At 43.6% G+C, this 24031-nt stretch overlaps 1 protein-coding gene across 2 annotated transcripts in view; it reads right to left on the reverse strand.

The window, feature by feature from the left end:
* CHMP4B (charged multivesicular body protein 4B) overlaps positions 1 to 24031 on the reverse strand; it is a 54599-nt gene that overhangs the window by 12652 nt on the left and 17916 nt on the right. Inside the window, exon 1 of one of the 2 annotated variants that reach the window (XM_030309769.1) lies at positions 14579 to 14877. The exons of the other annotated variant lie outside the window; for it this stretch is intronic. Within the exon in view, the coding sequence (XP_030165629.1) occupies positions 14579 to 14684 (106 nt within the window). The 5' untranslated portion in view covers positions 14685 to 14877. Of the gene's footprint in view, positions 1 to 14578; positions 14878 to 24031 lie in introns of those variants that run through there. 2 annotated transcript variants of the gene reach the window in all.

Genomic DNA, 24031 nt, shown 5'->3' on the forward strand with positions numbered 1-24031 from the left:
AGAACCCAGGTCTGCAGCCAGGGCTCTTTCTACCACCTTGACTCTCTTATCTCCAAATCAAGTTGCTACAAGTAAACCAGCAGTTTCCCCACCATAAGGAAAACAATCTCCTAATGGTCTTCCATCCAATTTCCAAATTCTGCCCTTTGCAAACCTCATTTAAAAGCTCATGCTGGGGGCACCTGCCTGGCTCAGTTGGTAGAGCACACAACTCGATCTCGGGGTTGTGAGTGTGAACCCCATCTCGGGTGTAGAGATTAAAAATAAAATCTTGAAAAATAAATAAAGCTACCAATATTCTCTCCTAAGTCCCCAGTTAGAAGAAAAAGAAAAATTAATGGAAAAAAGGTGTAACATCTTCCTGGTTCCAGAATATTTCCCCTACATGGATGCTGTGGATCCTGTCCACAGCTGCAGAAAAAGGGGCCTGGATGGGCTCTCATTTCTCTACCCTGTATAGAAGTGGCAGGAATAGCAATAGCCTGGGTCTACAGGGGCTACAGAAAGGTCTCAGAAACCCAAATGTGCCTTTAAGCCCAAACAGAGGCTGTTTTGTGTTCATCATCATCACTCAATATCTCAGGCTCACCTGTGAAAAAGAGGGCCTCATCCTGCAAAAGCCTTGGAATGTTGTATTTATTAAGCCCACACGGCTAGAGTACAGGCGAGAGGTACAGGCAGCATTTTTCAGAGCAGCCTCCTTCTCTGTGATGTATCTCCCCGTTCCCCTAATTTGCTCTCCGTGGCCTGGAGCTAATGCACTCCATTTAGAGATGGTAAAATAAGTACTTGTGTATGACCAGGAAAGTGGAGTCTGAAACCCTGCTGACTTCATCAGCAAACACACAGGGAGCACAGTACTCACTGCAAGGAAAAATCCTAGAGAGACAGAAAGAAGCCCCTTATCTGCTTAACGGGACAAAGATGAAAGAAATAAGTCCCCCAATCAACAATCTAACAGAGTATCAAATTGTTCCAAATCATTTAAACAGCACATAGAAAATATGTTCTGCAAAAGTCAGATAAAGGCAGGATAAGACACCTTCAAACAAGCTTAGGAAATGCTGGGTCATGTCAAGTTAACATGGTCATTTAGAGAGTCTAGCAGTTCAGCTGTGAGTTTCAGTTCCATTATCAAGTAAACTCTGAGCAAATTACTGAATTTCACTAATCCTCAGATAATAATACTCATCTCATAGAATCACTGTGAGGATTAAAATGAGATATGTTTGTGAAGCACCTGGCACAGGGCCAGACATGCCAAGTGCTTAATAAGTGGTCATTGGTATTATTCTTAACTGCAGGAATTCTCAGAGCCTGTTTTAACAGAAAGAGAACCACCACGATCACCACCTACTCCCCCCCTCCAAAAAAAAGGATAGCTTGGGGGAAAAAAAAATTTAAAACCACCTTGATTACTTAGCCAACATAAGCTTCATCATCCCTGGTCCTGGTTGATGTGTAGTGGCAAGGGGCACAAAGAAAAGACTGTGAGGCTTGGTGGCAGAATCCTGGCTCTGACGCTGGACTGCAGTAAGTAATTTCACCTCTCAAATTATTTCACCTCTTCATCAAATGGAAAATGGATAACACTACCCCAAAGATGAATGAGAAAGATAATCTCTCTGAAAATACTCAATAAATGCGAGCATTCTCCATCTTGCTCATTTCTTTAAATTTCTGCCTCTCTCTCCTTGCCTATGCCTGACATTCTCTCGGGGGAATCTCTGTGTCTTCTTTTCTCTATCCTGTTCCTCCCCTTAGCCCAGTGCATCTCTCCAAGAAAGGGCTGCAGCTGTGGATCAGTGAGCAAAATATAATAGAGAACAGCAGCTAACATTTATAAGTGGCTTCCTGGGTGCCAGGCACCATGACTGGTGCTTTACATGTTCACTGGATCCTCCCAAGAACCCTATAAAGTAGGTACTGTTATTGCCCCATTGACTGATATGAAAATTGAGGTTCAAAGAGTTTAACACCTGCCCAAGTCATATGGTTACACAGTGAGAGGCCTGAGATCAATGCCAGGCTGCCTATCTGCAAAGAGTGTGTTCTTACTCCATGGAGAACATCTATCTACCCTGCACTGAGAAGGCAGGTGGCCTGCTTTTGCCTGAGCCTGGGGATCTGAGAGCCTCCTGTGCCTTCCCCACACAACAGATTCCACAAGCTAGTAGCCTGGCACCAAAGGCATCCAGAGGCAGCTCAGTCTGCCCAGAAACACTTGACTAATTGGTAATCCATGAGGGTAGGCAGTAAAAGCCTTTGGCTGAAAAGACAATTTTTTTCCCTACTGGATTTTAAATTGGTTAAAGGTACATGTGCTAAAGTCCAACCATTTTATTAGCTCCTCTGCATTTAGGTTGGCAATTCTACATAAATGGGGAGATTGTAATGAGTGGTTTTCTGTTTTAAAGAATATCTGCTTCGGGGTGCCTGGGTGGCTCAGTTGATTGAGCGTCTGACTTCGGCTTAGGTCATGATCTCACAGTTCATGAGTTTGAGCCCCACATCAGGCTCTCTTGCAACATGGAGCCTGCTTTGGATCCTCTGTCTCCCTCTATCTCTGCCCCTCCCCTACTCACATGTGCTCTCTCTCTCTCTCTCAAAAATACATAAACATTAAAAAAAAAAAAGAATATCTTTTCCCTCATGCCTTCCCTGTGTCTTCCCTAGACCACATGCTCCTAAAGAGTGGAACCTACACTTCTGTGCCCCTAATAGCACTGACACAAGGAAAAGACATGGGGGTACTTCATAATGCCCAACTTCGCCCTGTCATTTCTTCTGAGGCCACTGGGCTCTGGCCTCTGTCCTCTCACCCCATAATATCCTCTAGATCTTTTCCCCAGAACCTAAAATGACCTTCCCTCTCTATTCTAGAAGACCCAGGGACCATAGCTATAAGAACTTGGTAAAGTTTCTCAAACTTCTGTCACTTGCTTATGTTTTTTTTTTCCTGTATTAACTCCCAGTGGAGTGCCTAGAACTTTATTTGTATTTATTTTATTTTTTAAAGTAATTTCTTTTTTTAATTTTTTAAAACGTGTATTTATATTCGAGAGACAGAGAGAAACAGAGCATGAGCAGGGGAGGGGCAGTAATTTCTATACCCAACATGGGGCTCAAACTCACAACCCCAAGGCACCCCATGATGCTTAGAACTTTAAATTTTTCTCTTTTTTAATGTTTATTTTTGAGAGACAGAGTGTGAGTGGGGGAGGGGCAGAGAGAGAGGGAGACACAGAATCCAAAGCAGGCTCCAGGCTCTGAGCTGTCAGCACAGAGCCCGACACAGGGCTCAAACCCATGAACCGTGAGATCATGACCTGAGCTGAAGTCGGCCGCTAAACCAACTGAGCCACCTAGGCGCCCCAATGCCTAGAAATTTAAAACCAGAGTCCAGGGACCTGTTTAAGTGACAGTGAGCCTAGGACCTCCCCTTGTGACTACATCTGAGGGGAAGTAGCAGAGACTCAGAGTAAGCAATAGACTGTTCCAGACTAGGTCAGTGGGAGTGGCCTAGGCCATAAGCAAGAAGAAAAGATGGCCAAGGGAAGTCCACCCAGGGTAGCAGTGCAAAGGCCTGTGAGGCTGCTCCCTTTTGTTCCAAAAAGGGCAGCTGATGGCTTTTCAGGGTTCTGCTGCAGCTGGGTTCAATTCAGGCAGGAAGAAGCCCCATCTCAGTTCCCAGACACAGCAAACATCCAGAGAGTAACTCTTGTGACAAGGGTAACTCAGGGCCAGATGGGGGTACTAGGATCCCAGGAAGGAAAGTGATCTGCCTTTAGTTATTGAGGGCCACAGTCAGACAGCCTGTGCTTTGGGATCCTAGGTCAAGGTTCTTTTCTGTATGCTGGTCAGGGCACAGAATTTTATTTAAGCAGCTGTCAGAAACGGAAACTGAGTACCCATGCAGCCCACAGATATGTCTTAGTTGTCCCATGTCTTAATACATAAATTTGAATGTTACATATTTCACACAAATATCCAGATTTTTGGCTTCCTTTCGATACTGCAATTTTTCTGGCAACAATCCAACATAACTAAGTAGCAGCTATCCTTTTCGAAAGGGCACACACTCTCTAGTTCACCTCAGTGCCCACCACTTTCCACTAACATATACATGGCCATGTTATTCATATACATGTCCTGACTACCCCATAACACTAGACATTCATCTTAGGTCTGGAAGAAACAGTTACGAGTTATCTGGAACAATCCCTTACCTTCAGGCAGTTAAGGTTATTCCTAATATAAAGACAGGCAACCAAAGGTTCAACAACTTGTTCAAAGTCACAAAGTTAGAGGTAATGGCTAAGAAGAATCCAAGCCAGGTACTCTGTCCCCTGGGACAGTGCTCCTTCCACTACTCTTGAGAAGACTTATGTCTAGACAGAACCTGGAACATGGGTACTGTGATCATGGATCTAGCTTCTAGATCTAAATCTGCTATGATCAAATTACGTCCCTGAGCAATGCCCCTTTTAGGGCTCAGACTCTTCATCAAGGACATAAGAAGGATGGATTAAATGCTTCTTCTAAGGTGTTCCTCCAGCTCTAACAATATATGAACCTATATAGTTCTGAAATTTCTAGTAATTGATTAAAACAAATACAAAGGTTTCTTCTGATTGACCCTGTGTGATCTTGAAACTGTAATTAACATCAATATTCTCCATTTCCTGAATATTTTGCATAATGAAGTTTTCTCTGTCCAATAAAATTAGCAGTATTTCTTTCAACTGGTTTCACAAACTGTGCTAGAAAAATCAGAGACTCCTTCTGGCATCTGAACTCAGCTGCTCCAGCTGGGGAGAGGAAGTCAGCATTCATATTCAACAACTAGCCACAAATGTCATTCATACACATCATTCAGGAAGAAGAGGTAATTACAGTTAGAATGTAAAGCCAGAAGCCCTCACTCTCCATTTCTTTGTAAGTTCTGGCACTGCTGACGTCCTCTCTCTGAAGTGGCTCTCTCCTGTCAGTCTTAGAAGATACCCTAGAGGGGCACCTGGGTGACTCAGTCAGTTAAGCGTCTGACTCTTGATTTTGGCTCAGGTCATGATCCCATGGGTCATGAGTTCAAGCCCCATGTTGGGCTCTGTGATGACAGTGTGAAGCCTGCTTGAGATTCTCTCTCTCTTCCTTTTCTCTCTGTCCCTTAATCCTCTCTCTCTCTCAAAATAAATATAAATAAACTTAAAAAAAAAAAAAGATACCCTAGAGGGTCTCTGGCTCCCATAATCATTTATTCTTGGGTTTTTCTGGATCCTTTCTCTCCTCTTCTTAATTCCAAATGGGTGGATGGACCTCGAACCTTGATCCTGAGTTCTTTATACACATACCTGAGCTAACACTTGTTCGCAGCCTTGTATTTTATTCCTTCATTTAATCCTCACAATAAGGAATTAGTCTTAGTCCATTTATAGATAAGGAGATTTAAGCTGGAGAGATTAAGTAACTTGTTAACCTCTCAATGCTTGTGAATAACTGGCAGAGTCAGGATCCAAATCCATATTCCTTCTGCTTCCAGCCAAGATAAAATGGTAGGGACTACCTAAAACTTAACCTCCTACTTAAGAAAAATGAAACGATTTTCAAGACACAGGGTATCAGGTAAAAAAAGGTCAGTGATCCCTGAGATGGGACATAAACTAGGTGACAACTCCCCTAGTTTATTGCTTCGAGAGTTTCCTAGGCCTCTGTGCAGGGAGAGAAACCAGGCAGAGTCTGGCAGGCTTCCAGACTTGACAAGATAGAGCTAAGAGTCTAGAAAGACCAAAGTGGCTAGAGTTCACAGGAGACACAGTACCAGAGAAGACAAAGCTGGAAGGGGGAGAGAGGGGAGAAGGGAGAGAGAAAGAGAACACAAAACACAAACTCTTGGAGATCTGTAGAGAGCCCTCTCAAGTATTCAGCAAAATACTGATCAGTGATCAGGGAAAGAACCACTCAAAAGGATTAGAGAGAACAGTATCAGGTGCTCACATGGGGCTGGTTACAGTACCTGCTCCTCAGCCATACTGGAAAACCTCACAATTCATGGGGCTTTGGGTAGAGTATTCAGAAAGGTCTTGTCTTGGGGCTCCTGGGTGGCTCAGTTGGTTAAGCTTCTGACTCTTGACTTCGGCTCAGGTAATGATCTCAAGGCTCATGAGTTTGAGTCTCACGTTGGGCTCCACACTGACAGTGCATAACCTGTCTAGGATTCTCTCTCTCCCCTTCTCTCTGCCCCTCCCCTGCTCCCTCTTTCTCTCTCTCTCTCTCTCAAAATAAATAAACTTTAAAAAAAGAAAAAAATACGGGGCGCATGGGTGGCTCAGTTGGTTAAGCATCCAACTTTCAGCTCAGGTCATGATCTCGTGGTTTGTGGGTTCGAGTCCCACGTAGGGCTCTGCGCTGACAGCTCAGAGCCTAGAGCCTGCTTCAGATTCTGTGTCTTCCTCAATCTATCTCTGCCCCTCCCCTGCTTGTGCTCTCTCTTTCAAAAATAAATAAATAAACATTTAAGAAAAAAAAAAAAGAAGAAGGGTCTTGTTTGGGTGGTGGGAAATAAATAGCCTTGTTTTGGTCCCACCAAATAAATTTTAAAAGCAAGACCCAAAAACACAAATTGTTACCAACAAAATGAACTATGCCCAAACAAAGCTTAAGCATATTTACAGTGTGGTGCCTGGGTGGCTCAGTCAGTTGAGCATCCTACTTCGGCTCAGGTCATGATCTCATGGTTCCTGGGTTCGAGCCCCATGTCAGGCTCTGCACTAACAGTGCAGACGGAGCCTGCTTGGGATTCTCTCTCCCTCTCTTTCTCTTTGCCCCTCCTCCACGCTCTCTCAAAAATAAACAAACATTAAAAGAAAAGAGTCTCTTAAAAAGAAAGATATTTTTTTTAAAAAAGAATATTTATAGGAATACAGAAATATCCAATACCCAGTAAGGTAAAATTTCCATTTGACATCTGATAAAATTAGCCAGAAGGAAAATGATACCAGACGAAAATACAGCCCTATACAGAGGTATGAGGAGCACCAGAAAGAATAAATACATAAACATATACAGCTTTCTAATTAATTAATTTAAAAAGATTATATTAAGTAATCTCTACACCCAATGTGGGGCTCAAACCCACAACCCTGAGATCAGGAGTCGCACATTTCACTGACTGAGCCAGCCAGGAACCCCACTTTTTAATTATGTAAATCTCTTTAAACAGAAAAACCAATAATGTAGTGAGGGGTTTATAACATATGTAAAACATATGACAGCAGTAGCACATAAGCCTGGGGGAAGTGAGACTGTACCACTGTATGGTTCAGGTACTGTATGTAAGGCGATAGTATCACTTGAAAATAGAATATATAAGTCAAAGATGTATATTACAAACTCTAAAGTAAATATTAAAAATAACAAAGAATTACAGCTAATAAGCCAACAAAGGAGATAAATGGAATCAAGAGAAAAAAATGGTAGCAAAGAACAGATGAGACCAATTTTTAAAAAGAGCAAGATGACGGATTTATATTTAGCCATATCAATAATCACATAAAATGTAACCATCTAAATACCTCAATTAACAGGCAGAAGTTGGGGCACCTGGGTGGCTCAGTCAGCTGAGCGTCTGACTCTTGATTTCAGCTCAGGTCATGATCCCAGGGTTTTGGAATTGAGCCCCATGTTGGGCTCCATGCTCAGTGTGAATTAGATTCTCTCTCTCCCTCTGCCCTTTCCCTCATTCTCTCTCCCTTTCTCTCTCTCTCTCTCTCTCTCTCTCTCTCTCTCTCTCTAAAATAAACAACGGGCGGTGGGGCAGTGGGCACCTGAGTGGCTCAGTCGACTGAGCATCTGACTTCAGCTCAGGTCATGATCTCATAGTTTATGAGTTGGAGCCCCACATCAGGTTCCCTGCTGTCAGCACAGAGCCCACTTCCAATCTTCTTGCCCTCCCCCACTCACACTCAAAAATAAACATTAAAAATAAATAAGTAAATTAAAAAAATTAAACAATAGGGTGCCTGGGTGGCTCAGTCAGTTAAGCATTGACTTCGGCTCAGGTCATGGTCTCGCAGTTCATGGGTTTGAGACCTACGTTGGGCTGTTTGCTGTCAGCATAGAGCCTGCTTCAGATCCTGTGTCTCACTGTCTCTCTGCCCCTCCCCTGCTTGCGCACGCACACATGCACACTCTCTCTCTCTCAAAAATAAGCATTTAAAAAATAAACAATAAAAAGAAGTTTAATGTAAAAAAAAAAAAGAAGTTATTGATTAGATTAAAATCCAACTACATGCTGCCAACAAAAAACACACTTCAAACATCAAGACAAATAAGTTAAAAGTAAAAGGATGGATCCCCAAAAAATTAAAAATAGAACTACTCTACAATCCAGCAACTGCACTACTAAGTATTTATCCAAGGGATACAGGTATGCTGTTTCAAGGGGCACATGTACCCCAATGTTTATAGCAGCACTATTGACAATAGCCAAAATATGAAAAGAACCCAAATGTCCATCGATGGGTGAATGGATAAAGAAGATGTGGTATATATATACAATGGAGTGTTATTTGGCAACCAAAAGGAATGAAATCTTGTTATTTGCAACAACATGGGTGGAACTAGAGGGCATTACGCTAAGTGAAATTAGTCAGAAAAAGACAAATTTCATATGACTTCACTCATGTGGAATTTAAGATACAAAACAGATGAACATACGGGAAGGGAAGCAAAAATAATATAAAAACATGGAGGAGAACAAAACATGATAGACTCTTAAATATAGAGAACAGAGGGTTGCTGGAGGGGTTGTGGGTGGGGGATGGGCTAAATGGGCAAGGGCCATTAAGACACTTGTTGGGATGAGCCCTGGGTGTTATACGCAGGGGATGAATCACTGGATTCTGCTCCTGAAATCATTATTGCACTACATGTTACAATGTAACCAAGGTTACACTACACAAAAGAAGGCTGGAATGGATATATTAATTAATATACCAAAGTAGATTTCAAAGCGAAGAATATTACCAGGAACAAAGAAGGTCACCTCATAATCATAAAGAGTTCAATTATCAGGAGGATATAACAATTAGAAACATTTATAGACCTAATTATAGAATTTTAAAATACATGAAGCAAAAATGGATAGAATTACAAGGAGAAACAAATCCACAATTACAGTCAGATTTCAATACCCTTCTTTGACAACTGATATAGACAGGAAATCAGTGAGGATACAGAAGTCTCGAACAGCTCAAAATCAATAAACTTGACCTAACTGACATCTATAGAAAATTTCACCACCAACAGCAGAATACTCATTCTCTTCATGTGAACATGGAACATTTACCAACATGGACCTCATTCTGGGCCACAATACAAAGCTCAATAGATTTTTTTTTTTTTTCAACGTTTATTTATTTTTGGGACAGAGAGAGACAGAGCATGAACGGGGGAGGGGCAGAGAGAGAGGGAGACACAGAATCGGAAACAGGCTCCAGGCTCTGAGCCATCAGCCCAGAGCCTGACGCGGGGCTCGAACTCACGGACCGCGAGATCGTGACCTGGCTGAAGTCGGACGCTTAACCGACTGCGCCACCCAGGCGCCCCAAAGCTCAATAGATTTAAAAGGATTCAAGTCATAAAAAGTATGTTCTCTAACCATAATAAAATTAAATTAGAAGTCACAAACAGAAGATCTCAGGAAAATTCCCCAAATACTTGAAAACTAACATATTGCTAAGTAACCCATAGGTCAAAAAAGAAATTGAATGAGAAATTAGAAAGTATTTTGAGGGGTGCCTGGGTGGCTCAGTCAGTTAAGCTTCCATCTCTTGATTTTGGCTCAGGTCATGATCTCATCGTTCTTGGGCTTGAGCCTTGTGTTGGGCTCTGTACTTACAGCACAGAACCTACTTGGGATTCTCTCTCTCTGCCTCTCCTTGGCTTGCATGTGCACTCTCTCTCTCAAAATAAATAAATAAAATTTTTTTAAAAAGTATTTTGAATGGAATGAAAATGAAAATATAACACATCAAGATTTGTGGGATGTCACTTAAAGCAATCCTTAGGGGAAATTTTATAGCACTAAATGCTTATATTAGAAAAGAAGAGGGGCGCCTGGGTGGCGCAGTCGGTTAAGCGTCCGACTTCAGCCAGGTCACGATCTCGCGGTCCGTGAGTTCGAGCCCCGCGTCAGGCTCTGGGCTGATGGCTCAGAGCCTGGAGCCTGTTTCCGATTCTGTGTCTCCCTCTCTCTCTGCCCCTCCCCCGTTCATGCTCTGTCTCTCTGTCCCAAAAATAAATAAACGTTGAAAAAAAAAAAAGAAAAGAATAAAGACCTCAAATCAGTGACCTCAGCTTCCACCTTAGAGAAACCAGAAAAAGAATAAAGCCTAAATTATGCAGAAGAAAGGAAATGAGGATCAAAATGAAAATCAATAAACTAGAAAACAGATGTATGTTAACTAGACTTATGGTGATCATTTTGCAATATATACATATCAAATCAAATATGTTGTATACTTGAAACTAATATGTCAATTATACCAATAAAGCATAACAAAATAAAAAATAAATAAAATAGAAAACAGAAACAATGAAATAAAAATAGAAATCAATGAAATAAAAATCTTGTTCTTGGGGCACCTGGGTGGCTCAGTCTGTTAAGTGCCCAACTTCAGCTCAGGTCATCAACTTGCAGCTTTTGAGTTCCAGCCCCTCATTGGGCTCTGTGCTGACAGCTCAGAGCCTGGGGCCTGCTTCGGATTCTGTGTCTTCTTCCTCTCTACCCCTTCCCCACTCGTGCTCTGTCTCTCTCTCTCTCTCTCAAAAATAAATAAACCCTAAAAAAAAAAAAAAAAAACAAAAAAAAAAACCCCTGTCTCTTTGATCAATAAAATTGAACTTCTAGCCAGAATGATCAGGAAAAAAAAAGTTGCCAATGTCAGGAATGATGTAACACCACTACTGATTCCACAGATGCTAAAAGCGAAAGGGAATATTATGCACAACTTCATGCTAATAAATTTGAAAACTCAGATTGACAAATTCCTTGAACAACCCAAATCCATGCTCCTTCTACTATCAGGAATTATACTTTGCTTGTAATACTTTGTTACCAGAAACAAAAAAAGACACAGCCCCAAAGCTGAAGGAGTTCACAAACCAGCAAAGAGATGGACAATGTGATATAATGACAGAGGTAAGCACAGGGCACTATGGTAGCCCAGGGGAGGGGAACCTAACCTTTGTAGTTATCACACACTTTAAAGGATGATACGAAAGGGGCACCTGGCTGGCTCAGTCAGCAGAGCATCCGACTCTTGATCCCAGGGTCATGAGTTCAAGCTCCATGTTGGGTGTGAAGCCTACTTAAAAAAATAAATAAAATAAAAAAAAATAAAGGATGATAAAAGATAGGCAAGAGAAACATATCCCAGGCAGGAGGAACAGAAAGGCATTGGGGGGGAGGGGGAGGAGTAAGGAAAGATAAAAGCTCAAGAGAGAAACTCAAGAACAAACTTGTATGTCTTATTAAGGGGCTGCTAGACTTTATCCCAGGATTAGAGGGAAGCCATTGAAAGATTCTAAGCAGGGCAAGCATGTGATAAGATTTGCATTTCAGAAAGATCTCTCTGGCTGCTGTGAAGAGAAAGGACTGGTGACAACTGCAATAATCCAGAGAGTTTGGATTTCAAGGGCCTGAACTAAGGCCACAGTGGAGGGACTGACCAGAAGAAGATGAGAGGTATCAAGAGGGAAGACCTTGGCCTGTATCATCTGTTTGAATGTGTAGGGGAAGGAAATGAGAAAATGCACAGTCAGGAAGAACCCCCCAGTTCTGGTTGGAGCAACAAGGTGGTGGAGATGCCATTTCTCAGAGAGACTAGTAACCGACTCAGGGGAGAAAAGACGAGGTGCCCCGAGAAGGCACTTTTAAAATTACATACCAGGGTGCCTAGGTGGCTCAGTCGGTTAAGTGTCAAACTCTTGATTTCAGCTCAGGTTCGTGGGTTTGAGCCCTGTGTCAGTCTCCATGTTGGCAGTGTGGGGCCTGCTTGGGATTCTTTCTCTTCTTCTCTCTGCCCCTCCCCTGCTCACTCTCTCTCACTCTCAAAAATAAACTTAAAAGAATGTCAAAAGCTTTAAAAAATAGGGGCGCCTGGGTGGCGCAGTCGGTTAAGCGTCCGACTTCAGCCAGGTCACGATCTCGCAGTCCGGGAGTTCGAGCCCCGCGTCGGGCTCTGGGCTGATGGCTCGGAGCCTGGAGCCTGTTTCCGATTCTGTGTCTCCCTCTCTCTCTGCCCCTCCCCCGTTCATGCTCTGTCTCTCTCTGTCCCAAAAATAAATAAACGTTGAAAAAAAAAAATTAAAAAAAATGAAAATTAGCTTAAAAAAAAAAAAAGCTTTAAAAAATAAATAATGTATCACTTACATGACTATGTAATCAAAACAAACAAAAAAGTAACCTAAATAAAGGAGCCAATTTCTGCCCCATCCCCAGACATGAAAAAGACAGTTGTATCTATTTTTTTATTAAAAAAAATTTTTTTTAATTTGTTTATTCTTGAGAGAAAGAGACAGAACACAAGCAGGGGAGGGTCAGAGAGAGAGGGAGGGAGACACAGAATCTGAAGCAGGCTCCAGGCTCTGAGCTATCAAGCACAGAGCCCGACGTGGGGCTCGAACCCACAAACCATGAGATCATGACTTGAGCCAAAGTCAGATGCTTAACCAACTGAGCCACTTAGGTACCCTAAGACAGTTGTATTTAAAACAGCAAACATGTATTAAGAACAACTTAACTATGCCTGGCACTTGAGCTGTGGCCTGGTCCCACGAGTGGAGTAAGGACACTGATCACACTCCTCCCACCCACCAGGTCTCAGGCTGTATGCTCTTAGCCTGCCTTACTGGAGGTGATCAGGTTCTTGGCTGGGACATAGGAAAAGCAGAGCCTGCCCTTGGTTTCCGTTCCCAGGCTAGGATGAAATGTTTCTTTTCCAACTGGCTTTTCTTCCCCTGCTTCCAGCTGAATTCAAGCCAACAAAAGCCCCCTCTGCCTGAACAAGCAAGAAAGCACCCTGGCAACTGAGACGACAAGAGAGGTCTGGGGGTTGAAGTCGATTGTGGGGAAGTGGGGAGGGGGAAATGCCAGCAGAAAAGCACTACGAAGTATTTGTCCAAAGCAAGAGGGAAAACCAAACTAGTGTTTTCTCTTAGAGTCGGAGAGGCATGATGAAGTGGGTAGAGACAAATTACCCTCCTTGCCCAAATGGCAGCTTCCAAAGAATGGAGGGCAAGAGGAGCCACAGTAAGCTGGTGTCTTTCTGGGAAAGAAGGTTTTGCCCGGTCCACAATAAATAGGGGCACAGAATCTCAGTGTCCTAATGCATATCTCAGTGGAACCCTAATGCATATCTCTATTTTCACACTTTAAGAATGGGAACTCGGGGTGCCTGGGTGGTTCAGTGAGTTAAGCATCTGACTCTTGATCTCGGCTCAGGTCATGATCTCACAGTTCTTGAGTTCAAGCCCCACATCGGGCTCTGCACTGATGGTGCAGGGCCTGCTTGGGATTCTGTCTCTCCCTCTCTCTGCCCCTCCTCTGCTTGTGCTCTCTCTCTCAAAATAAATAAATAAATTAATTAAAAAAAAAAAAAAAGAATGGGAACTCTGGGAGGAAGGGACTTGTCTCTCTATCTCAGTATTCTCAGTACATAGTAGGTGTTCCGTGAGGGATGGTTGGCTGGACAAACACACTTCTGGAGGATAAGTCCAACCTTGTTTGCACAGAGGAGGAAACTAAGACCCAGGGAGGTATAAGCAGAGTATGTATTCAGTGAACCCTGGTGGAAGGTGGTCCTAGGACCAGAACACAGGTCTCCAGTTCTTTCCCACATGCCCCCACAAGCCCCGTTGGGGCTGAGAAAGAATGAATGAGCAGGAGCAATGAGCTCTACCAGGCAGGAGGAGAAAAGTGCAGGGCAATTGTTTCCAAAGGACCACCCTCCTCAAACACCAAGCCTCTACAAACAAACCTGCCTCCCTGGTCATGGAGCGGAACAGGCTTATGATCCAAGCTGGGTCACAGAACAGCTCCTCCCCTCCACTGCTGTGATTAGCCTAGTCACGAGTACCTAACCCAAGCAGCCAATCAGATTCCTCTTCTGGAATTTGCTAGGAGATTCCAGAGGAGAGAAATGAGAGTGAAGGGAGTTAGTGGCACATTCCCTGCCAAGATCCAAAGCTCTAAGCCAGAGCAGTTGGCAGCCCTGGCCCAGGCTCATGAGGAAGTCAGTAAGAATGAGTCAACATGCTGAAAGAGAGACCAGCTCCACCCTGCCCTTTCCCACAGTCATATGTGTCAATAAGTCCTCCTTCCGCAGAGTAAGCCGGTATGAGTTGGCATTTTATCACCTCCAACTAAAACCAAACTGGCAATACCAGAAATGAGATAGTACAGAAAAACAGCAGAGAAGCTGGAGCAGGATTCTCAACCGGGGTCCAGGATCCCTACCACAACCTGCAAAATTTCACATGCACTGTATGTGTAGTTCTGGGAGGAAATGGCACTTACTGGATTTTGAAAAGGGTCCATGATGTCCCAAAGAATTAAAAACAAAGGAGCTTGAGAAAAGGGAGACAGACACTCCCAAAGCCAGGACCTCCAGTTGAGGATCCATCAGGAGTTCTTGAATGGTCTACCAAATTTGGAGGTCTATACTTCCTTACTGTTTCCATCCCCTAGCTCTGCTGCCCCCAACTTCCTTCATGCCTGCTTTTACCCCTGCAGTAGCCTCTGCACAAATATTCCTGCCTCCAAGAAAGCAACTGAACTGATATTTTCTTCTTGCTACTCTCTACTTTCTGCAACTTTTGTGCTGGGTTGTTTACCCCAGTAATTAGATAAGAACCTCCCTCTTCCTTTTTCTTCCCAGTCATAGATCCTGTCACATGGTGGAGAGACATATAGCAGAGGTTCTGAGGATCTCAGGGCCACAATAAGAGAGGAACAAAAGGGCATCTCTAGAGGACAGGGTCATTTCTTCTTCTACATGCACCTTGCCAGTCGACCTGGGCCAGGGCGATTAGGTGGGAGTTTGGCTAAAGTCCTGTTTACACACACATATGCACTTCCACACCTCTGGGGGAACTTACCTCTTATTTCTATATTCACTCTCCCTGAGGAGCTAGGTGATTAACAATTCTACCTCCTCTCCCATAGCCATTTACCACCCCTCCCAATTCTGGCAGACCCGGATCAAGGCTGAAACATGGAAAACAGCTTCAGCCCCTCCCTCCATAAAGGCATGAAAAGCCTCTTTGCCCACAAATCTTCAGCCTAAGCCCTAAACCTTCAGCACACCAAGAGAAGGCCCCTTCCTACAACTGAAGCAATCAGGACCCAAGAGCAAGAGGACTGTGTCCAGAGCAGAACCCTGTGTTGAGTGTGTGTTTTGGGGAGCAGAGGGATTATGTTGTGTAGTTGCTCACAAGGTTGTGACTTGGGCTCTATGAGCTGGGGGAAGGCAGGGGGAAGAGAGAGTGTATGTGGATGGGGGTAGGAGGTGCCCCCTCCCCACCTGTCACCAATGGTCTTTCTTTCTTTCTTCTTCTTCTTCTTCTTTTTTTTTTTTAACCAGTGGTCCTTCCAAACACAAACTTTAACACTCCACTCCCCTGCCTAGAAAACCCTGTACTGGCTTTCATTCTCTGTAGCCTCCTCAGGCTTCCAGTTCTCCTCAAATGCCCATCTCACTCTTCATCTGGTTTGCTCCCACCGGTCTTGCAGGGCTGTCCAGGCAGCAGCTTCTCAATCCTCCCACTCTCCCCCGGCCAAGTGAGGACACGTCTCCTGGATCCTGAATCACTCCTTGCTGAAAGCTGCCTCAAAACACCAAACTGTACTACTGTAACTGACATCCCCTTGGTGCAATGAAGCTTCTGGGGACAGTCCCTGGCTTAGATAAGCTGTTCGAGCCCACATGTCACTTGAATGAATGAGGAATAAGCAATGCCTATGGTCTGGTCAGTCACTTAAAAACTGCCCAAGAACCTGCCATTGTTGCTTCTACGCCTAAGAGTTGATTTGAACCAAGTCTGGCTACTAAAAAAGTTTTTAAACTATCTCAATGGACTAGTAACCCCAACAGCCTGAGATCCTCATAACACTGGGAGACAGCTCTAATGAGACTTTTATCTTTGCCAGTCCTCACTATTTATGAAATCACAAGACACCCACAGGTCTACCTCCCAGGGTCAAGGAGAAAACAAATAATGAATCTGTTCCTGGCTCCAACCTCCAGGGAATTTAATAGTAATGGCAGTTCTCTGTTTCTATTCTTTGCAAAGCTTCTGAGCAGACATGCTAATAATGGCTGGGAAGACCCTCTTCCTAATCTACTCCATTTCTTTTTTTTTAATTTTCAAATGTTTTCATTTATTTTTGAGAGAGAGAGCATGAGCAAGGGAGGAGCAGAGAGAGAGGGAGACACAGAATCCAAAGTAGGCTCCAGGCTTATAGCTGTCAGCACAGAGCCGACATGGGGTTCAAACTCATGAACTGCAAGATCATGACCTGAGCTGAAGTCGGATGCTCAACTGACCAAGACACCCAGGCACCCCTACTTCTCCTTTAATACCTTTTATTATTTTCTGATTCAGGTCAAATCTCATTGTAATTAATTTCCTGGGGATAGTCAAATTCTTATGCTGAAATGAAATCCATTTTTGTCAACAAATGCTGTAAACAACTGGGCCACAGTCAGGTAATCCTGAGGTACCATGAGGTGGGAATCAGGCAGATTTAGTCCATATCCTGGCTCTGTTGTCTATAATTTGGATAATCTTGTATGAGCCTTGAGCTTTAACTTACTCATTTATAAAATGGTGATAGGGGCGCATGGGTGGCTCAGTCGGTTAAGCATCCGACTTCGGCTCAGGTCATGATCTCACAGTCCGTGAGTTCGAGCCCCATGTCGGGCTCTGTGCTGACAGCTCAGAGCCTGGAGCCTGCTTCACATTCTGTGTCTCCCTCTCTCTCTGCCCCTTCCCTGTTCATGCTCTGTCTCTGTCTCAAAAATAAATAAACATTAAAAAAAATTAAAAAAAAAATAAAATGGTGATAAGACAATAAAATAATTCTGGTATTAACTATAATGCCTATCACCTAATAAAGGTTCAGCAAACATTAACTGAAACAGAATCCATATGAAAAAAAAAAATCCCATTTCGGAAAGTACAGTAATAGTCATTCCCAAAAGGTTTTCCCAAGACTTTTAATTGGAAAGACATAGGCAAATCACTTAACCTTTCTAAGACTCAGTTTCCGTATATATAAAATAAGGATAATAACATCTGCATCTCACTGAACCACTACAAGGAAAACAAGGCAGCACATGCAAAGTAGTTGTATAGTACAATACCTAATAGTAGATGCTCAATAAATCTTCATCCCCTTCTCCTTCAATAGCAAAAGAATGGAAATAGAGGCTTAGAAAGCTAAGTAACTTCCCCCAAATTGCAGTCAGTTAAGTGATAGAGCCTAATCCAGTTTACAAATCCAGTTTGTCTGACTTCAGAGCCCTTATTATGATTATTACTCCTATTTTACAGATGAGGCCAAATAGTTAATCTTGATGGCAGACATCAAGTAACATATATATTACACATATATATGTAAAAAACAGATTTTACTACACACACACCCACGCACACACACGCACACACACCCAATCATGAATTTGCTATCTGGTCTTTCCACTAAACACTGTAGCTTATAACCATATATGTGAAAATAATAAAACTGGAGAACTAACTCCAAACTGCACAGAATTATCAGAAGCCAAAATAATGAAGGGATGATAATTTCTATTCCCTTGAACAATACACAACAGTGATAGATTATAATTGGATTATTTAGAAAAGAATGTAAAGAAAGGAATGTTAGAAAGCAGGCTTCCTACCGAGGAAAGCAATACCTCAGGGGTCCCCAAGTAGTCAAACAGAAAACAAAAAGAGAAGGAGGATAAGTGCCGAAGATTCTCCAGCCAATTAAAGCACTTAATCCTGGCCACAGCAGCTTCCACATCCCCTTGCTATCCACATCCCTTTGCTATGGGGATCCCAGGGCACCCCCTCAGACTACTGACAGCCTCAGTCTTCCCTAGAGGAGACATTCTCACCTCTCCCTCCTCCAGCATTTTGCTTCTCCTGGTCCACTGTTGGGGGAAACCATCCAGTGCTCCTGTCACTCTGTATTCACCCTCCACCTCACCACTACCCCCTCCTAGCCATGCTTCCTTTGAAATCCTGCTGAGCACTCTTCCAGAACATCTTTGTACTCACTAGACATGAGCCCTGGTTCTGGTTCCAGCCCTGACCAAATCAAAGTCTTAGTTTCCTCATCTGTAAAATGGAGATGGGGAACGGACCCAAATGATCTAAGACTTATGATTCTAAGACACAGTAATTCATCAAACCTGAACAAGGTTCAGCCGAGCTAAGTCATGTGCCCTTCTTTCTTTCCTATCTACACATACACTAACGTAAAGCTCTGCAATGTTCAGATGTCCTAGGCTATTATCTTATTAACCCTATCTTAGGCACTGGTCTTCACTACCTTGAAAGAATCTTTCTTTAAAGAAAGGGACCACCTTGCATCTACTTAGACATGGCCTTCTTCCCTCCTACCAACCACAGAGCCATATGCCTTTATTAGCATTTAAAACAAAACAAAAACTTGTTTCTCACACATGAAAACAGATCAGAAAAGTCACTCTTGAGTCTGCTTTCACTTAAGACACAGAAAATTCGATGTTTTAAACGATTTGAACAAAAGGATTAGAGAAATTCAGGCTAAAATTAACTCACAAAAGATTTGTCGTCTGGGGCACCTGGGTGACTCAGACAGTTAAGCGCCTGACTCTTTTTCTTTTTTAATTTTTTTAACGTTTATTTATTTTTGACACAAAGAGAGACAAAGCATGAGCGGGGGAGGGGCAGAGAGAGAGAGGGAGACACAGAATCCGAAGCAGGCTCCAGGCTCTGAGCTGTCAGTGCAGAGCCCGATGCAGGGCTCAAACTCGTCAACTGCAAGATCATGACCTGAGCTGAAGTTGGACGCTCAACCGACTGAGCCACCCAGGCGCCCCAAGCGTCTGGCTCTTTAATTTTTTTTTTTTCAACGTTTATTTATTTTTGGGACAGAGAGAGACAGAGCATGAACGGGGGAGGGGCAGAGAGAGAGGGAAACACAGAATCGGAAACAGGCTCCAGGCTCTGAGCCATCAGCCCAGAGCCCGATGCGGGGCTCGAACTCACGGACCGCGAGATCGTGACCTGGCTGAAGTCGGACGCTTAACCGACTGCGCCACCCAGGCACCCCTAAGCGTCTGACTCTTAATTTAGGCTCAGGTCATAATCTCATGGTTGTGGGATTGAGCCCTGCATTGGGGCAGACAAAGAAGGGGAGAAGTGCCTTGTTTTTGCTCTCTTCCATATTGTCCATGTTGTCTCCAGCAGAGGTGGAAAGGCCAAGCAAACACCATAGATGCAGATTTTCACCTAGGCTTATACCTCTCCAAAATACCCAATATGGTCTGAAAATGCAAAGAACTGGCTGAGAAGGGACTAAAAGTCCAAAATCTGGCTCCTTTCCTATATTTATGAATAGTGAGAAGGCTGGGGAAAATTCTCTGGCTATGTAAATATATATACTCTCCTCTCCCAGCCAGAAGCAGCCTCTTTCCTTCAAGCCGCTTCTCACAGCCCTTCTCAGTCTCCATTGGATCCTAGTCATAATCCCTGATGGGCTGTGAACCTAAGACAGAGGCCAACAATTACTCATTTCTGCACCCCCAGCAACACCTAGCACAGCACTCTCCACTACTAGGTGTTTGGGAAACATGCTGAATGAGTAACAGAAGGATAATATAATGCCTCTGAGATACTTAAGGGGACTGGAGTAAACAAATAAAGTCCTTAGCTGCTATAAAAATCACCAAGACTACTGAAGTGCTAGAAATGTTCTATGTCTTGATCTGGGTGGTGATTACATGGGTATATACATCTGTTAAAAAAAAAACAAAAAACATTGAGCTATACACTTAAGACTTGTCTGCTTTACTATAAACAAATTACACATTAATTAAAAAAAAAAGAAAAAATCAAGAAGCACCAAAAATTGTCATTTGTATACCAACTTTTTCCTAGGTCTTTTTATAGACTTCCTAATCTTCTCCAGAGTCCTGTAAAAGGAGTTAAAAGTAGGAATATTCTAATCCCTTGGATAGGTTCTTAGAAGACAGGGAAAGACAGCCTGGTTACACAAAGAGTCAGGAAGGTAGCTACAAGACCCTGACGTTTATGAGCCTCCACCCAGGCTGTGCCATCCTGCCAAACCACCAACAGCCAGTTATAACTCAAAAAAAAAAAACCACCCCCTAAAATAGCAACTGTTTGCTCCTTCTCTCCCGTCAGCTGGCCTTCTGCGTGGCAGCTTTAATTTTATTTTCAAAGCCATTCTGGCAACGGGCCACACCAGAGTCTGTTGAGAAGCAGTGAGGCAGCAGAACTAATCAGAAAGAGATAAGAGCCACGGGTTCTAGTCCCAGGTTTGTCTTCATGAGCTGTGTCACTTTAAAAAAAATTTTTTTTAAATGTTTATTTAATTTTGAGACAGAGACAGAGCAGGGGTGGGGGAGGGGCAGAGAGAGAAGGAGACAGACTCCGAAGCCAAGCTCCAGGCTCTGCGCTGTCAGCACAGAGCCCGATGCAGGGTTCAAACCCATGAACTGTGAGATCATGACCTGAGCCGAGGTCAGCCACTTAACCAACTGAGCCACCCAGGCACTCCTGAGCTGTGTCACTTTTTATTTATTTTTAATGTTTATTTATTTATTTTGAGGGGGGACAGAGAGAGAGAGAATCTCAAGTGGGCTCTGCGCTAACAGTGCAGAGCCCAATATGGGGCTCAAACTCACGAACAGTGAGATCATGACCTGGGCCAATAGCAAGAGTCGGTCGCTTAACCAACTGAGCCACCCAGGCACCCTGAGCTACCTAACCTCTCTGGGCCTGGAATCTCCCTCTATATGGGCAAGATGAGCTCTAAACTTGTGTGATTTTTCCAGAGCTGCTTAGGACACATGAAAGTACTATGAAAGTTAATAAAAGGGAGAGAATGGTCTTTAATGGGCACTAGTAGGGCCTTGAGGTTTTAAAGGCCTTCATTTAGAACCAGGTGAGTAAATGTCTTCCATATTTTTAAAAGGCTTATCTGTTCAGGGCAGTGCTAGGACCTCAGGTCTTTGCAGAGAAGCCCACTGCTCTCCCCAAGATATACAGCATCATCTTTAGTCACCATCCTAAAAAGCAGATTTATTATTTTTTTAATGTTTTTATTTATTTTTGAGACAGAGAGAGACAGAGCATGAACGGGGAGGGTCAGAGAGAGAGGGAGGCACAGAATCCGAAGCAGGCTCCAGGCTCTGAGCTGTCAGCACAGAGCCTGACACGGGGCTCGAACTCATGAATCGTGAGACCATGACCTGGGCCGAAGTCGGACGCTCAACCGACTGAGCCACCCCGGCACCCCTAAAAAGCAGATTTAAATAAAATGACTCAAGTCAGGCCAGCCTTGACCAGCTGGTTCTTTTCTCCACTCCCTTCACAAAGGAGACAACTCCTTTGTATCCTGTGGCCCCAATCCTGTGGGTTGGTGAGGAGGTCAAGTCCTATTACAAGGAAGCATCCTCAGTATGTTTAACTGGTCACTGCTGGGTTTTTGTCCAGCAGGGCTTAAGCCTGCTCAGCCCCAGAAAAAATGTGTGCATCTGATTTGCCAAAAGACTGGCAGTCAAGTGAGAGGCAGACTACTGATCCAAAGGAGGCTCAGACACCAGAAGAGATGCCTTCTGGCAACTGCGCTGCTCACCTGGACAGAGGCTCACGGGAGCAGCTAAAAACGATTATTCAGCTCTGGCGTCTGAACCAGGGAATCACAATTAAAAACAAAACAAAACAAAAACGTCCATCACATTCTACAAAACAGTCTGTGGCTGCCCTCAACATCTACACTGAGCAGGGCTGTACCCAAGCTGCTAACAGACAAAACAAACACTAAGCTGCTCCATCTTTTTATGCAGCAAAATTGCTTAGAGCAACACCTGGTTCTCTGGAGAGTTACTGTAATACAGCACTTGTTGACTCAGACAATGTTAGAGCAGGAAGAATCTCAGCATTCATTTAATCCATCCTTTTCATTTTATTGTTCTCAACAATAGCTGATTCTCAACAAATTGTTGCTTCTCAACAAAGGCCCAGAGTAGAGAAGGCACTTGCCCAAAGATACTAGTTGACAGAAACAGAACTAAAACTGGGGTGGTCTCTAAGTCCTAGGGCTCTGCTTGACCATCCTGGGTAACGGAGGGAGCACCTAGAAAAGAGGGGAAAAAAACAGGAGGCTGGGAGCTCAGGAAAGAGTGAATAAAAGAGTGAGTTCTCAGATTTTTGTGACTAGGATAGCAGAGACCAGACTGAACTTGAAATGTATGGACCTCAGAAACAGAAGTCCTTTTCATCAGCCAAGGGAGGTAAACTCTCCCCATCTCCCTCTCTCATGGATCAAAGATAAACATGAAGGGAAAATTAAATAATCTCAAAGATCACAATTAATTGAGTAAGCCAGCCAGGGAGTCGGGAGCAAAATGCACAACATGAGGTAGTCAAGGACGTGATTAATAAATGAGGCTTGGTCAAACTAGTTTAAGTAGGGAAGATCTGCCTATCTTCAGCATATAACCTGAGATACTCTCAAGTGGAGAAAAGTTACTGTTCTGTCTCTACCCAGCTGCCCAGGATGTTCCAGGCTTCAGATAAAGCAGAAGGGGAACCAGGAAAAAGTAACCAAAGAAAGAGTAATGACCCCCCTTATAAGGGAACCACTCTCTACCCACCTCAATCCCTCTGGTAATAATGGGTAGAAAGCCTACCAATGGGTAACTTCAGCAGGGTGCTGCAGCAAGATGGCTGCTGGTCCCCACAAACTGTTCAACAGACAGAGTGGCTATTCAGTATGTGCCTCACTAAATTCAACCTAACAGATTCCTCAGCTTAGTATCCAGGGCCTCCTCAGGGAGGCTGCAGCCTATCTTTCTAACTGTCACTCTGTCTGAGCCACCACTACCCCCCACCCTCCCCCTATCATCTCCCCTCCCCTCCCACATACACACAGAGTACCTTGGTTCCACAATTCCTTCAGCACAGAATGGCCTTACCCCCTTCCTCTGTCCCAAATCTTCATCTGTGTCCTACTATCCCTTCACATGGAGTCTTTCACAGTGGGCACTTAAAATGCTGGCCAAATTGGGTAGAAGCTAATCTAACAACTTTTTTCCTTATCCCACCATCATCTGACATAAACAAACAACCCCATCTTGGGATGCCAACCAGAGTCCCAGTTCCTAATCCTGAGAGTAGCCGGCTCTCTTTCAGGGACCATTTGTGTGGCCTCACCTCTCTGCCTCTTACCTCTGAAATAAGAGTAATATTTCTTGTCAGAGAAGCTGAGTGCTTCGAGATGAGAGGCTTTGGAAACACATATTCTCAAGTTCAAGGCCATTATTTTAAATTCCCCTCAGACCAATGCACCATTTACCAACTAATGCTAAGAACTTAAAGCTTGTTTCCAGCCAAATGCCTCTTCTTTTATCACAAATGCCCTAGTGTATGGCTGTTGAGAGAGCTGCACTGAGGACTCTGGGTAGCCTAGTGGCTTTGTATTTCCACAGACTATGGAGATTTTTCTCTTGAGTGTAAAAATAGTTCATGGTTTCAAGAAAAGCCCTGAGTTTCAGGTCTGCTGTTCTCTCAAATCTCATGGTATAATACATTAACTGGTTCCCAACCTATGGGTTGTGAGCTCATAGGGTTCATAGTCGCCACTACACTACACTGCTCTGTGAAATGTGCCTGCCCAGCACTGTCTGTGCCCTAAATGGTGAATATATCACACAATAATAAAAGCAAC

This window comes from Lynx canadensis, chromosome A3 (genome assembly GCF_007474595.2).
Source record: "Lynx canadensis isolate LIC74 chromosome A3, mLynCan4.pri.v2, whole genome shotgun sequence".
Lineage (NCBI taxonomy): Eukaryota > Metazoa > Chordata > Mammalia > Carnivora > Felidae > Lynx > Lynx canadensis.